The sequence below is a fragment of the Melospiza melodia genome, chromosome 13, assembly GCF_035770615.1.
Source record: "Melospiza melodia melodia isolate bMelMel2 chromosome 13, bMelMel2.pri, whole genome shotgun sequence".
Classification (NCBI taxonomy): Eukaryota; Metazoa; Chordata; class Aves; order Passeriformes; family Passerellidae; genus Melospiza; species Melospiza melodia.
This window is the reverse complement of record NC_086206.1, coordinates 20,896,896-20,913,491: the sequence shown is the minus strand read 5'-3', so window position 1 is coordinate 20,913,491 and position 16,596 is coordinate 20,896,896. Positions and strand designations below refer to the sequence as shown.

At 54.4% G+C, this 16,596-nt stretch overlaps 1 protein-coding gene across 1 annotated transcript in view; it reads right to left on the bottom strand.

Annotated features, from left to right (window-relative positions):
• JPH3 (junctophilin 3) overlaps positions 1–16,596 on the bottom strand; it is a 46,863-nt gene that overhangs the window by 15,014 nt on the left and 15,253 nt on the right. The window contains exon 3 of the mRNA XM_063168168.1: positions 1,519–1,643. Within this exon, the coding sequence (XP_063024238.1) occupies positions 1,519–1,643 (125 nt within the window). The remainder of the gene's footprint in view (positions 1–1,518; positions 1,644–16,596) is intronic.

The following is a 16,596-nucleotide window of genomic DNA, read 5'->3' as shown; positions in this document are numbered from 1 at the left end:
CAGGGTGGTGGCAGCTCCCACCTGGCTGTCCCCAACCCGAGGTGGCGGCTCTGTGGGTGACACAGCCTCTCACACCCATCACCTGCCCGAGCGGCTCCGCGGGCGCTGCCAGCCCTGCCGGCACATCTGGGATGCTGCGTTTGTTTTTTAATGCGCTCTGAGTGGAACCGCCTTCCTTGCCTGCCCTCCCCTCCCGTGGCTCACACAACCCCCCCGACAGAGCTCCAACCACACAAACCCCAGCACGAGCGAAGCGCCGCGGCCCCGTCCAGGAGCTAGTAAAAAATGTATTACCTAAAAATATCTTTCCAAGAGGTGATTTAAACCAGCAAAGTCTCCTGGCAGGAGGAAATGGAGATGAGGAACATCTCAGGGCTGGAGAAGCCCCTGGGAGCACGCAGAGAAAGCTCAGATCTGCCGTGTACAGATGGGGCTGGGCAGGAGCGGGGATGGGCGGGCTTGGAGCGGGCTGAGCCTCCTCCCGCGGCCGGGAGATGCGGGGGATGCGGGGGATGCTCGGACCGGCCCTGCCTGGGGATGCGCCCCGGCTCAGGCTGCTGCAGCCCCAAAGCTGAGCCATGGGAAGTCCCCGGCCGCCCCCGCAGCTCGGTGAGGCGAGCACCGGGCCGGGCTGGGCCAGCACAGCCCATGGTCCCTTGTCCCCGAGCTCGGGAGCAGCCCTGAGTCACCGCAGCAGCCCCTGGAGCAATTACAGTGAGTGAGTAATCCTCGCTGAGCTGGGAGGGGGAGAACAATGACAGCCGCCTCCCGAGGAGGGCTCGGGGCTGGGAAATTTCTCTATAAATCCAGCCACACTTTAATTATGATGTTAATTATTGCTGGGGGACTTGGAGCGTCCCCACTCCCAGCTGGCTGCAGACCCCGGCCCGACCCCGGCTCAGCTTCGGCTCTGTCCTCCCTGAGCTTTTGGTGAGCAAAAATGTGAATAAATCAACAAAGAATGGTGAAAAGGAAGGAAGGAAGGAAGGAAGGAAGGAAGGAAGGAAGGAAGGAAGGAAGGAAGGAAGGAAGGAAGGAAGGAAGGAAGGAAGGAAGGAAGGAAGGAAGGAAGGAAGGAAGGTCGGTCAAATGTGGATTTTCCCAGTGACTGATTTGCACGGCTGAGGGAAGGGTCAGGTCCCATTGGGTCCAACCTTTCCAAAGCAATCAGGAACTGCACCAGCCATGGGTGTAAAGTCAGTGGTGACCTCTGGGATCATCTGTGTTTGCATCCAGTGCCCTTGTTGGGCTCTTTCTTTGCAACCACCAAGGGCTATGAACTAAAGACTTGAGGAGAGAGAGGAAACACGGGGAAAACAGTACAGAACAAGGTGGAACTGCTGGATATTGACAGCCCTGCCCTAAATCTCCCCAAACCTGGTATTCCATGGAGTTTTCCCCTCCAAGAGCTCCGGTGGGGATGGGGAGCAGCGGGCACAGGCTGAGCCTCCAGCCAGGGCACTTTGGGGGCTTTGGGGGCGTTCAGGGCTGCGAGGGCAGGGCCTGGCAGGGACTGACCGTTCTCCCTGTGCTGGAAGGAAGGTGAGAACTCTTTGGCAGTGATCCTGGCGATCCGCGCTTCCTCCTGCGCTTTCTGCGCCGCCGTCACGGCCGCCTCCGCCTTGGCCCTGGAGTGAGAGGTCCTGCAAGGCAACAGAGACAGCAGCACCCCGTTAGGCAGCTCCTCCCTGCCACGGGAAACCCCACATTTCCCCCACAGGCTCCTCCAAAACCCTTTGGCTGTGAGGGAGGAGCTGCCAGCAGAGCTTGGGGCTGGCTGGGGAATGGGGGATTTTCCAACACCTTCCCGAGCTGCTCCTCAGCCTGGAAATCACCCAGGAAATTCAGATTTGTTCCCCCAGGGTCCCTCCATCCCATTTCCCACCCCGTCCCAGCAGCCTCTCCGTGCATCTCCCACGAGCCTCCAGGGTTGAATTTAAAGCTGGTTTGGTTGTTTTTTTAACCAAACCCGTTTTTTTGGGGATGAAATAAAAAAAAAAAAAAAGAACATTTCCACGCCCACCCCCACGTTTTGCGTAAAATGCTGGATGTAAATAAATACTGGGAGCAGAGGTAGGAGCGGGGGGTTCGGCTCTGGAGCCGCCTCCACCATCCCTTCACACATTTTGATTAGGGCACTTTTTCCCTCTGGATCAACAACTGTCCCCTGCACTCGCTGATGATTCCCCAGAGGCTTTTTTTGGCTGGCATTTCATCCCATCACTCAGGATTTACAGCTTCTCTGAGAGCATCCTCCGGAGGTTGCTTTTCCCCCTTTTCCCCTTATCCGAGCTATCCAGGCACTTTCAAAAATTCCTGCTCCCACCCCGGTGCAGGCAGGGTTATAAATAACTCCACTGATTTCTTTTCCCTCCAAAATCAGGGCCTCCATCTCCTTTAATCATTTTTTTTTCTGCCTCTCTGAATTCCCTCTAATTTCTCGACATCTGTGTGGAGAGGGAGTGCCATTTCTGACAGGCTCCTAAAAATGGAAAACAGGGCCAGGAATGTGCCTGCTTTGGTAGGAAGGGCTGGGGAACAGGGTGTGAGTGTGGCTGTGCTGTCACCTGTGTTTGCTCCTGACACTTCTCAGCTCTCTTTGCTCTAATAAATGCTTTATCCCCAGCCATTGGCTGCTCTGGAGTAGCCCTGGAAGCGAATCCGAGCTGTTTTCCAGAGTTATTGGGGGTGGTGGAGTGGCTGTGGTGGTGCTGCTGCAGGTCCTGAGGGTTCTCTGTGATTAATGCACCCAAAAATTGGGTTTAAATGGGTTTTTACTCAGTGGTCTCCCTGCCCAGCACTCAGGTGGGGTCAGAGGAGGGGACAAAGCTGTCACAGCCCATTCCCTGTCAGGTATCCCAGCCCTGCTCTTTTAGGAGGAGCAGGGATGCCCCAAGGAGGAGCTGCAGCAAACTGCTGGGAGGGGAGGTCCAGACTGCTCCCTTTTTTCATGGAACCGTGGAATGGTTTGGGTTGGAAAATACTTTTAAGTCCATCTCATTCCAATCCCTGCAGGGACAACTTCCACTGGTCCAGACTATTCCAACCTGGCCTTGGGCACTGCCAGGGATCCAGAGGCAGCCACAGCTGCTCTGGGCACCCGTGCCAGGACCTCCCCACCCTCACAGATATTGGGAATTTCTTCCCAATATCCCATCTAAATCCACCCTTTTTCAGCTTCAAGCCATTCCCCCTTGTCCTGTCCCTCCATGTCCTGTCGCAGTCCCTCTCCAGGTCTCTTTCCAGCCACATTTTTGTCACCAATGTTCTCTGTGAGAAACACTGGGACATCAAACCTGTGCATTAAACCATCAGAGCCACCAGGAGGTTAAAATTCAGATTCTGCCTCTCTGAGTTCCTTAAACCTCTGGCATCTTCCAGGGGAGCTTCTCAGGGATGTGGATTTGAATCTCCCCCAGGGGCTGTCCCTGCCTCTCTGCAGAACTTTCCCAGGTCCCTGCTGGCCCAGCTGAGGATTAACAGTGTCTGTGAGAGCCTGGCCCGTGCTCAGCAGCCAGGATTACACTCTGCTTCTCCCTGGAGAGGCGCCTGGAGCCGCTCAGCCCTCTCTGCCTGCCAGGAAAGGGGGCTGGAGCAGCAGCTGTGCCCTTCCAGGGGTCACACGGGGCTGGTGGCAGAGCAGGAGGCGACACTGGAGGAGCCCACATGGAGCCACCACCCCAGGCTGGGCTTCTGGGATGGCCCAGACTCTGCTCCTCCCTGTGGCACTCAGCACCCCCTTGATGGAATCATGGGATCATTGATTCCATGGAGAAGAAGCTCCAGGGTCACCAAATCCAGCCTGTGACTGATCCCCACCTTGTCCCCAGAGCAGAGCACTGAGTGCCACCTCAGGAATTGCTGGGACACCCCCAGGATGGGCATTGCAGCTCTCCCTGGGCAGTTCCAGTGCCTGGTCACTCCTTCCAGGAAGAAATTCCTCCTAAAATCCAACCTAAATGGATTAAAATCACCACCCGTGGAGGGTGGATGCATTTCCATCTCTGGAAAACACCTGAGACTTCTGGATCTGCTCATCCCCATGGACTCCCAGGATGAGCCCAGAAAGTGCAGGGAATTTAAAAAATGAAAACTTGGAGATTTGGCTCAGAAAAGGTTAAAAATCAATCACATCAATGAAGGGATGATCCAAATACACTCGGGGAGAGACGGAATGCACTGGATTCCCTGGAGCACATGGGACACACTGGATTCCCTGGAGCAAAGAGGACACACTGGATTCCCTGGGGCAGAGGGGACACACTGGATTCACTGGAACAGAGGGGACACACTGGATTCCCTGGAGCAAAGGGAACACACTGGATTCCCTGGAGCACAGGGACACACTGGATTCCCTGGAGGACACACTGGATTCCCTGGGGCAGAGGGGACACACTGGATTCCCTGAAGGACATGGGACACACTGGATTCCCTGGAGCAGAGGGGACACACTGGATTCCCTGGAGCAGAGGGGACACACTGGATTCCCTGGGGCAAAGGGAACACACTGGATTCCCTGGAGGACACACTGGATTCCCTGGAGCACAGGGACACACTGGATTCCCTGGAGCAGAGGGACACACTGGATTCCCTGGAGCAGAGGGACACACTGGATTCCCTGGAGCAAAGGGAACACACTGGATTCCCTGGAGCACAGGGACACACTGGATTCCCTGGAGCAGAGGGGACACACTGGATTCCCTGGAGCACAGGGACACACTGGATTCCCCAGAGTGCTGCTGATTAATTGTTTGTAAAGCTCCCTGAGACGCTGGCAGGAGTGAAAAGCAGAATTATGGAGATCCATACGTTGCATAATAAAATCCATAAGTATTCCCAAATAAATGCCAGTAATCCAGTTAGTGCTCGCATGACTTTGTCACATCCTAAATTTACCAGCTGTCTCCTTTCTCCACGCCTGCTGCTCGTGGCGTGTGCTAAATCTTAATTCCCACTTAATTGCCTGGAGTTTATTTCCCTGGAAAAGTGGGGTTTTTTCCTCCCTGACACATGGACAGGGCATGATCTCATCGCTCTGCTCCTCCTCCCCTAAGTGCTGCCATAAATTTTTTCCGGGATGGAGACGCCAAACTGGAGAGCACGGTGAAAATGAGGCTGGGGCTTTCCCCATAAAACAGAATTATGGGATGGTTTGGGTTGGAAGGGACCTTAAAGATCATCCTGTTCCTGTGGGCTCATGAGGGGATGGAGGGAAGAGTGATGCAAGAGGAGCTGTTTAATTCCTCCCACTTCTGAGCATCCCCAGCCTCCTCCCCCAGCTGGGATGAATCCAGGAGCCTGGGATAGGGGAAGGTGTCCCTGATCATGGCAGGGGGGAATGGGATGGGCTTTAAACTCCTTCCAACCAAACCATTCCGTGGTTCCAGGATTTTACTGCACTTCACCATCCAAGCTGAGCTGGGGGAGGGTGTTCAGGCCAAGACTGGGATTGGGAAGAGCCAGAGAGGGGGAAGACCAGGATGGTTTGTGGCTTTTGAGCCCCCATTTTGGGTCTGAGGGCAGAGAGTCCCTGCTGCGGCTGGCCTGGAATATTTTATTTATTAATTTTTTGCCAAGCTGACTCACTCTTCTCGGAGGATGAGCGGGCAAGTGGTCAAACTGGCAAGGGGAGCTGGCAGGAGGCAGGGAAAAATCCCAACCAACCAGATTCCCAAAAATCTTTGCAGATCTCCTGTGATTTGGCCAGAGCTGTGAGGGGAAGGGATAATACCTGGGCCTGCTTCCTAATGCCAAGTTTATCAGCTCCAGCTAATCTATAAGAAGCTGGAATCAACTGATTTGCAAGGAAGAACTTGGCTTTTTAGGAATTCCAGCAGCGACTCTGGGCTGGCTTGGAGTGAGCAAGGAGTGGATCCAAGGGTTGTGCTGCAAAGCCACTGCTGGGGGATGGTTTGGCCAGAAAGGGGTGAACTCCCAGCAAAACCCTCAGGGATTCAGGAAGGAAGGAAGCAAAATTCAAACCAGGTGAGGCTTGAGAGGTGTTTTGGTTCCAGGAATGCTTTGGCAGGAGAACAAGTGGGACAAAGTGCTTTAAAATTAGGCTGGAAATTAGAACGGGTTTGCAGAAGACCAGAAATGTTTCAGAGCTGGGAATGTGACTCCTGGAATGGCCAGGATGGCACCTGGAGCCATGAGAAACCTGGATCACTGGTTATTCCTTCTCCATTTGCTGTTTGAATCCATCCAGAGGAGGGATTTCCCCAATTTATTCCTATTTTCCCAGTGTTTTTGTACAGAAAATACATTCCAATAAAAACCAGGCAGCAGACACTGAGCAAACTCATGCTTGGGGTCAAAGGGAGCTCTGTGCTGAACACAGAGAGAAATCCACATTATTGGGAATGTCAAAAAACATCCTATGGGTAAGATTTCTGGGAAAGAAGGTCTGTTTCCCAAAAATCATGGGAATTGGCAGCTCTGGCTGCTTTTTTCCAAGCAAACTTCTCGCTTCCCTGACCCCAAAGCCTGGCTGAGGCAAGGATGGAATTCCTGCTTTAGGATGGAATTCCTGCTTTACTGCTGGGATCCTGTGCAGGGATGGGGATGCTCAGCCCTCCTCCACCCCACACCCAGAGCTCTCCCATTATCCCAACTCCAACAGGAGCACCACGAGGCTGCAACAAGTCCCAAACCCTTCCCACCCCATGAAAGGACCCCGTGGTCCCTATTTTCATGGAAAACCTGGAAATTGGCACATTTCCCACAGGCTTCTCTGGGAGTGGTGAGGATGGAGTTAAGCTGCCAGTGAGCTCATCCCTAATGAACAGCCTCAAGTTTTCCTAAGGGGCCAGGTTGGCTCCATCTGATCCACTTTGTCTCCAGGTCAATACTTCATCAGGCAGCTTTGGGGCTGGTTTTTTTTTGTTTTTTTCCCTCTTTAAATGCATCTTTATCTTCCTATAGGAGGGAATGTTTTCTCTCCCTCCATTACAGAGCTTCATGTATTTTTCAAAGGGCAAAATTCAATTAAAACACATGCCAGCTGCAAGGAAATACTTCAGGAAAAATTCAGAGAGAGCATTTGCAGGGCGTTTGAGACTCTCTCATCCAACCCCCGGGGTCAGGAAAGCCTTGGGATGCACCTTGTCCTGGGGAGGGATGGCTGGATGAAGGAGAAAAAAGAGATTTTATGGAAAACCCAGGCTGGCGTGAGGCTGGGCAGGGATGGCTGGACGAGGTGAGGAAAAGGAGATTTTCAGTGCAGCCTCCCCAGCGGGAATCCCTGGGCTGTGTGGGCTCCACGGGGGTTGTTTTCCAGTCCCTGTGGCCCAGCAGGGTCCAGCACTGATCGCATCCAGCTCTGAACACAAAGCGCCGCTCCCCGGGGATGGATGCCAGCCCCGAGCCCTGGGGACGCTGCTGCGGCTCCGCCAGCATTTGGGATCGCTCGGGGATGGGGCAGGACGGGCGATCCCAGCTCCCAAACCCTGCAACAGCTCCGGGCAGCCAGGAGGGGAGGCTTGGCTGGGCTTCGTGCTCTCCTAGATGGGACAAATTGGGACTGAATTATTAATAACCACTGCAGACTGTCTGGTTTCCACCTCTGCGGGAGCCTCTCTGATTTAGGGCACAGCTGCAGTGCCCATCCTGCCTCCCTTCGCCATGCCAGGGGCAGCGCATCCCGCATCCATCCCCTGAGGGCCGGGGCCAGGCCCTGTCTAGACACGGCCCCGAGGGAACGGGGGGACGGCAGCAATTAACAACCTGCTTGTTATTTTCCCTATCTGCCGTTTATTGCCCCGATCAAAACCCGCTCCTAATTCCAGCCTGGCTCTTGCCACAGCTCTGGCGGCTTCCCTGCTATTGCAGCAGGCTCTCCGGGATTTGTGATTTGAGATTTGTGATTTGTGCAGGCAGCAGCACCGCGCTGCTCCTCAGGGGGTGCGATATTAGCCACACCAATTAGCCGGCCGTGGAGAAATTCCCATTTACCTGCTCAGCGCAGGCATTCTTCCCAGCCTGCTCCCTCCGTCTGCTTTCCCCTCTGTTTCCCCCTCTCCCCCGCCCCCGCCCTAACCATGGCTGGAATTCTTAATTAAGGGGAAAAAAGCTGCTTAATGTGACCTCTGACATGACGTAATGCAGCCCCGAACGTCTGCTCGGGCTCTTTGCAGCCAGACACGGAGCAGGTGCTGTGCATAGCAAAGAGAGAGGCAGCCTCGGCAGCTCCAGATGGAGATTTGGGGATGGGAGCATGGATGGATCACCCCTGGGCTCCGAGGAGGAGCAGGAAAGCTCCCAGGGAAGGTTAGGAGACTCTGGCATGGCTGGGATGGATGGAATGGTGATGGCACGCTCTGAAAAAACGGCTCTGGAAGTCACATCTCAAAAGAATTAAGGAAAAATAAACACTCAAACTCTTTAATCCTGGAAAAAAAAAAATCCCCTCAAATGTGTTTGTTGCTGCCCAAGAAAGCGAATTAGAGAGAAGCACGTAAAATGTTGTGGTCAGGAGGCCAAATCCAAGTTTCCCTGTAGTTTTACAGCAGGAAATGTCACTTTAGAGGGGGGAAATCATTCCCAAGGCAGCTGGGAGAGCTCGTGGACAGCTGGGACATGAAATGCTCCAGGCGTCCCAAATTCATGGGGACAGGGCTGGAGCCAGGTCCTGTTTAGCTCACTGCTCCACGAACCTGAGCCAGAGCCTTCCCCACCTTTACATTTTTGGAGTTACAAATGGGGAGCGAATTCACTGAGGAATCCTTTGCCATTTTACACTGAAATCTCATTTTTTAATCCAGGTAAGGGGAAAAAAAATATCCCAGGCTGTGTCCTTATGTCCTGTGCCTTGTCTTGGAGTGACCAAAAGGAGTTTTGCTGGAGAACTGAATTCACAACATGGAAAGGTGAAAAATCTCAGTGATTGGGGGGACAGGGATGTGCCATGTCCCCAAAATTCAGGGAGAAACAGCTCAAACCACATCCCAGAGCTGGGTCACTCCCAGTGGAGAAAGATGAGAGCATCAAATGCCAGGAGTGCCTCCAGCTCACCTCATTCCCACCATCCCCAAAAGGATTTATTTATTTTATCTCTGTTTTTGCCAAAAAAAAAAAAATGCCAAGAAAATCCAAATCCATCGACTTTAAAAGGCTGGGCCAGGTGGAGCTGGTACCCAGAGGCACATCTGGCACCAGGATGCTCCCAGCATCTCCCTGGCCAAGGAGCACATGGAATAAGCAGGGCCAGGCAGATCCCTGCATTTCCCTTCCTTTTAACTTTGTGCCCCCAGCAAGGACAGAGCTGATGGGCTCTGCAGGGAGATGATGCCCTGGGTGTTATCTACAGCTGGCCAGAACATCAACATCTGGAGAGGGAGCCTCATCCCTGGCCATCTGTCACTTGCAGTGGAGCTCTGCAGGAGGCAGGTGAGTGACAACACCAGGATTGGCCTTGGGAAAGGGTGGCTTTGAGGCCACTGTCCCCCCTGAGGGCTGGCCTCTCTCCACTTTGCCTTCCTGGGGCACAAATCCCCCAATCCCCCTCACCTGCCCAGCCCTGGTGGGCTCAGACACGAGGGAGAGGGGCTGGGGGTGCCCCCAGGGCTCTGTCACCCCTTTGTGGGGCAAGCCCTGATGACTGTGGGGAGAAAAGGAATAAATCCTCCCCTTTGCCACAGCAATGAGCATCTCCTGCCTGCTCAAACTCCCACCCAGGACAAGCCACTTCCCTCATCCCAGCTGCCTGCATGGCGTTTGAGCCCCAAAATCAGCTGCACCCCACAAAATCTCACTTTTCCTACCCCCGCCCTGAGGAATTGGGACTTCCTTAGTCACAACTCTGAAGGGATAATCAGTCAGATCCATGGGTTAAATCCCCCTGGGATTTTCAGGGGGGAAATTTGCTTAGCAGGGTCTACATCAAATCCTTTAATTTCCTGGATTAGGAAGTCAGGACAGCATGTCATTTGTCCTGTGGGGAGGAGGTGACAGAAACCTCATTGCCTGGGGCTTTTCAAACCTGAATAAGAGAGAGGGGAGCCTGGAATAGCCCAGCCCATTCCCTGTGCTCCCCCAGCATCCCAAACTCAGGGGAAGGAAAACCAGCAAGGAAAATACTCAATAATTTGGCTCAGCTCTGTGTTTTCCTCCTGATATTAATTTTGCCTCTCCCTGGGGAGGAAAGGGTGTGGGGAGGGACAAGGATGGGATGTTGGGGATGTTGCTGAAGGAAAGAGGGTGGGAGCAACCAGTAAACCCAAAATGGGAGTTGGGAGAAGAAAATAAAAGCACAGAGACCTCTCTCACAGGCTGGGAAAGCAGCAGAGAGACCCCAGCCCTTCCCCTGGGTTCTTCTCCCAAATTTTGGGATGCAGGATCCCTGGGACACGGCAGGGACACATTGGGGAGGGAGGGGCTGCCAGCATCTCCCCTCCCAGCCCTTGGCCTGGCTGTGGGACTGGGTATCCCAGCACCCTCCCCACCCCTGGGAGGGTGAGGATGAGGATGGAGAGGACAGCAGCTGCCAGGGGAGGGATCTCTCCTTCCCTGCCCAAAATCCCTGGGAAAAGCAGAGCTGCAGTTTCGTTGAGCAGGAAAAGAAAGGAAAAGGAGAAACAGCAGAAAGCAAAAGGAGAAACGGCAGAAAGGAAAAGGAAAAGCAGCAGAAAGGAAAAGGAAAAGCAGCAGGAAGGAAAAGGAAGAGCAGCAGAAAGGAAAAGGAAAAGCAGCAGAAAGGAAAAGCAGGGGCTGCTGGGTTTGTGTTGCTGTTTTTGGTGTATTTTGCCTTCCCTCCCCGGGTGATGAAGGGCTGCTCCCCCCAAAGCAACAGGGAGAGGCTCCATCACTTTGTGCCGGGCAGGCGGGAATGGCCCAGCTCCCCTCCGGGAAGGGCTGGATTGGATGAATTCCGATGATCCGCACTGCAATGGGCTGCGGTGCGATGCCGGGGATGAGGAGGAGGAAGAGGAGGAGTAGGAGGAAGAGGAGCCGGTAGTTTCTCTTTTCCCCGCGCTGCTCTCTCCTCCTGCCCGGCGCTCCGGGGCAGCCCCTTCCCTCCCATGGCAGCGCTGCCAGCCCTGAATCACCTCCCGTCCTGCCCGCCTTGCTGCCAGCCCGTGCCACCCTCCCCGTCCCCTCCATCTGCTGGCCCCGCTGCTGGCACCGCTCTGCCCCTCCTGCATCCCAAACCCCCTTTCCTGCTCCGTTCTCTGGCTGAGCCATCCCTCCTGCTTCCCAAACACCCTTCCTGCATCCCAAACACCCCTCCTGCATCCCAAATGCCCCTCCTGCATCCCAAATGCCCCTCCTGCATCCCAAATGCCCCTCCTGCATCCCAAACACCCCTCCTGCTTCCCAAACACCCTTCCTGCATCCCAAAAGTCCCTTCTGCATCCAAACGCCCCTCCTGCATCCCAAATACCCCTCCTGCATCCCAAACACCCCTCCTGCATCCCAAAAGTCCCTCCTGCATCCCAAATGTCCCTCCTCCACCCAAATACCCCTCCTTCATCCCAAACGCCTCTCCTGCATATCAAACACCCCTCCTGCTTCCCAAATACCCCTCCTGCATCCCAAACGCGCCTCCTGCATCCCAAACACCCCTCCTGCGTCCCAAACGCCCCTCCTGCATCCCAAATGTCCCTCCTGCAATCCCAAATCCCCTCTCCTGCTCCGTTCTCTGCCTGAGCCATCCCTCCGGCTGTGCCCAGCTGTGGCACCGTCACAGAGCACCGCGTCTGGGAGGTCTCTGCTGGCGGGGACAATGAGAATCCGAGGGAGTGTCTGTGCCACTTCACAGCCAGACAAAGCTGGGAATGGTTTTGGGGATGTTTGTGACACACCTGGGCTGCGGATTTGGGATGTCTGGTTCATGGTCAGCTCCTTGGAGAAGGAAGGGGTGTGAATGGCCCAACTGGGATCAGAGGTGCTGGGTGAGGGATGGGAGGGCAATGAAAACCAAAACCCCACTGAGCTGCTCTGCCAGGAGTACAAATGACCCTGATGAGGTTTTTCCTCACAAATCTTCATCCCTACAAAAGAGATTCACTGTCCAGCCTGCCCTGCCCTGGAGGCTGCACCCCGGGGTGGGGTGGCTGTTGGGGACACACCGAACCGGCCCTGCACAAACCCAGAGGCTGCTCCTGACTTCTGACACGGCCACAAAAGGGCTTAAGGCGGCAAATCCCGTCTGAGCAGGAAGTTATTAAATTGGCATGGCCGGAGCACGTCAATAGTCACGGTGCTCACATCGCATCACATCCCGCAGGGAGGGAGGGAGGGACAAACGGGACACTCCGGGATGGCAGAGCCGGGCTGCAGGTGGGAATGAGCCACAGGTGTCCTTGTCACCCCGGCTGAGGGGACACACCCCAACAGCACCGACAGCCGATCCTAATGGGATCCCCCGAGCCCTGGCAGGAGCAGGGAAGGGGCAGGGAAGGAGGGAAAGCTCAGTCCCAGCAGCAGCAGAGCCCGGTGGAGGCTGCCAGCCCAGGCTCTGCTCCTCTTGGGTCACACAGGGGAGGTTTGGGGCAGAGAGGGCTGGGGGAACAAGGGAAAGGTGCTGTGAGGAGAATCAGCTCCTGCCCCAACTGCTGCCAGCCTGGGAGTCACCTCCATCCAGCCCTGAGTGTTCCCTCCCTGACCCTTTGCATCCCCCAAGGAGAGGATGGGGAGACAGGAAGGGATGGAGGGAGCACACTCACCCCACACGAGGCCTGGGGGCTCCGGGTGATGCCCTCAGTGCCCCATCAGTGCCAGCTCATGGGCTGAGGGGACTCCTGCACACCCCCAGCTCCAGCTGCTGGCAGGGCCTCAGCAGGGAGCAGCAGCACTTCTCCCGAGGGCCACGAGCAGAGAAATCCTCCCTGGACTCAGAATTGCCCAGACAGGGGCTGGTGAGAGTCCCTGCCCCACTGGGCATCAGCTCAGCCATCCCTGCATCCAGCTCAGCTCTGCCCCAGCCTGGCTTTGTGTGTCCCTGCTGTGCTGACCCGAGGAAGGGACACAAAACCCTTTTGGGGCCATTAAACCCACCCCTCCTCTTCCTCCTCCTCCTCCTTGTCCCTCTCCATCCTCAGCAGGAGCCCCGGGGGCAGCACGAGGCGGGATTGGGCTCAGCACCCCCAGGCACCCAAAGAGCAGCAGCAGCGGCCCGAAATCAAAGGCAGCCCAGACAATGGCAGAGCTGCGGGCTCAGGCCGGGCACAGCATTAAACAGCAGCACCACCGGGGAGGGGACAGCCGCTGGGGACATTACCGGGGCTGGGGACAGCCGCTGGGGACATTACCGGGGCCGGGAGAGCCGGTGGGGACATTACCGGGGCTGGGGAGAGCCACTGGGGACATTACTGAACACAAGCACACTTTCACATGCATTATTTTACAGATTCCTGTGACTCTCAGAGCAGGGCTGCAGCAGCTTTGCTTTTCTCTGGGTTTGCCCGAGCTGTGTTTTCCATTTTTCTCATTTTCCTCACAAAAACACCTGCTTGGCTCTAAGAACCTCCTGCACTTCGCTGCTCGGCATCAGCCCTGGCTGCAGCATCCTCAGGGAACATCCAGGCTGAGTGCAAACATCCCCCTTGTCCCCTCCTCACCGCCAGGTTGTCTTTATTTCCTTCCTTTTCCTATTTCCCTCCAGTTTCCCTGGCTGGAGTTGAGTGACACTGTGCTAATTTGTGGCCCAGCTCCTCCTGAGACTCTGGAGCTTTAATTATATTTTTCTCCTGCTTGGTGCAAGGCTGGGCTATAATTATGCCAGGGAGAGCATTACTTAGGAGTGACCTGGGAGCAGCATTCCCTCTGGGAGCCAGGGCACTGCCTGCTCCCAGGAATTCTCATTTAACGTGCTGGGCAGCAGATCCCCCATGCTGGAGAGGAGTGAAGTGTTTGCCATGTGCCACCCATCCCTGGGACTGATCCAGGGATGGTTCCTCCTTCCATAACCAGCCCAGCCACTAGTTACAAACCCCAGAAATGGGGTTACACTGGTTCCAGACTCCAGAAATGGGGTTACACTGGTTCCAAACCCCAGAAATGGGGTTACATTGGTTACAAACCCCTGAAATGGGGTTACACTGGTACAAACCCCAGAAATGGGGGTTACATTAGTTACAAACCCCTGAAATGGGGTTACACTGGTTACAAAGCCCTGAAATGGGGTTACACTGATTACAAATGCCTGAAATGGGGGTTTCATTAGTTACAAACCCCTGAAATGGGGTTACATTGGTTACAAACCCCAGAAATGGGATTACACAGGTTAAAAAGCCCTGAAATGGGGTTATGCTAGTTCCAAACCCCTGAATTATGGAAGAAGGACAGATGTAGGGTCTGTCTGAGCTGCCATCACCCATCCTGGAGAGCTGGAGCCAGCCCTGATCTCCCCTGGCATTCCCTGGGCACCCATCCCTCCCATGCCGAAATCCACGGGCTGGGCTCAGCTCCCTGGCCCACCTTTGTTGCCTGGATATTTTATTTCAGTGCATGATGACACACCAGAGCCTACAGATAATTTGCCTGAGGTGTCAATCAGCACTAATGAGATGGGGCTCGGGGTGTCCAGTGCGTCCTTCACCCTTCCAGGGTGGCAGCAGAAAGAGTGCAGGCTCTTGGCTGATTGGAGAGGGAATGAAAATCTCCCAGAGCGCTCAGAGAACACCGTGAACATTCCTTTTAAACAGCTGGGAAAGAGTTCCCTCCTTGTCCCCCTCTGAAAATATCATGGAATCATGGAAAGATTTGGGTTGGAAGGGACCTTAAAGTCCATCCAATGTCACCCCTGCCATGGGCAGGGACTCCTTCCCTGTCCTGGGCTGCTCCAAACTTTCTCCTGGCCTGGAACCCTCCCAGGGATGGGCCAGCTGCTACCAACAGCACTTCCTCACCCTCATCCACATCCCTTCCTCCCTGCTCACTTCACCTGTCCAATTCCAGAGAATCAAAGGGAATTTTGTGCTCTCCCATTTAAATTGCAGCAAAGAACATTTAGGAGAATATCCTCTTGACCCTAAAAGAAATCCCTTAAAGGTGCAGATACCCCTGTGCTCTGCTCACACTCCACCAACTTTGGGAAAGCAATTAACTTGTCTCCAGCTCACTGTTTTTAGCCTACTTTCCTCAGGAAATGGGGCTCACTCCTGTGATTGTGCTGTTTATATATCTATATGCCATCACTCCCACACTAATAACTTTTGAACGTGTTGGCCAATTCCAACCAAATCTGACAGAGCGGCAGAGTTTTCAAAAATACTGAATTCCTACAAATTTAATGAAAGCCGTGGGTGGGCACATATTTCATATTTTTTTTTTCCCCCACCAAGGGAAAGGCTGCAGAGTGAACTCAGACAGAAAGGAATACACACACAGAGCCACACCAAGGGCTGGGAAATTGAGTTTTTGTTGTCATTAGAGGGGGGATATTCCACCCCTGAGCCCCAAAACCTCGGGAATGAGCACCAGGATTCTCCCCCAGCTCTGCTTTGTGGCATTTGGACAATGCAGTTTGGTGTGGGCACTGCAGGGGAGGCTTCCTTCATTAGGAAGCTTTAAAATTAAATCGGACTAAGATTAATAAGAAAGCTTTTCCAGCTGGATCTCAGTCTGTAAAACCTTGCTCTGCTCTGGTTCTGCAGGCTCAGGGACTCTGCCAAAAGCCTCAGGAGGGGGGAGAGCTCGAGCTGAGGGATTGGAGGTTTCAGACAAAGCGGTTTAAGGTAAAAGAGCAGAGATTTACATGGGATATTGGGAAGGAATCCTTCCCTGGACCCACCTAATCCCATCCATCTCCACTCTCCATCCTCCACCCTCCACTCCCCAGCCTCCCTGGGAGGGCAGGGAGATGCTCACCACTGGCATTCCTGACTCGATTTCCCCCCCTTCTCTCCCATAATTAGAGGTGGAATATTACATGTCAAGAGCTCATTAAGCATCTCTTCCAATCCCACTCTCATGGCATTCCAGGATCATCACCACTGGGGGACTGAGGATGCTCAGGTTCTCAGACCCAGCATCCCATGGCAGACTGGAGCTCCACATTTCCAGGATCCATCCCACAGCACACTAGAGATCCACATTTCCAGGATCCATCCCACTGCTCACTGGAGTTCCACATTTCCAGCATCCATCCCTCAGCACATTGGAGCTCCACATTTCCAGGATCCATCCCACAGCTCACTGGAGTTCCACATTTCCAGCATCCATCCCTCAGCTCACTGGAGCTCCACATTTCCAGGACCCATCCCACTGCTCACTAAAGCTCCACATTTCCAGGATTGCAGCCTTTCGAGGCATTCCCATCCATCCCCAGACCACAGGGGAAGATCTGGCCTTCCCACTGCTCTGCAGTCTGCTTCCTACCTGCCATTCTAGTGGGATTTTTCATTTTTTTTCTAACCATCAGCTCGAAAACATCATCAAGCCCAAATGTGCTCCCAAAGCAGGCCCGGGAGGCTCATTCATATTGCAGATAAGCCCTTGGCAGACGCGCTGATAAAGATTTCAAGTGTGACTCTGCATACAAATATTCCAGACCCAACAATTAATCCAGCACAGGAGGCTGAGGAGGTACCTGGGTTTTTCCCCTAACCCCAGCCCTTTTTCCCAGCCTGGCTGCTAAATATAGCCCTTGCTCAG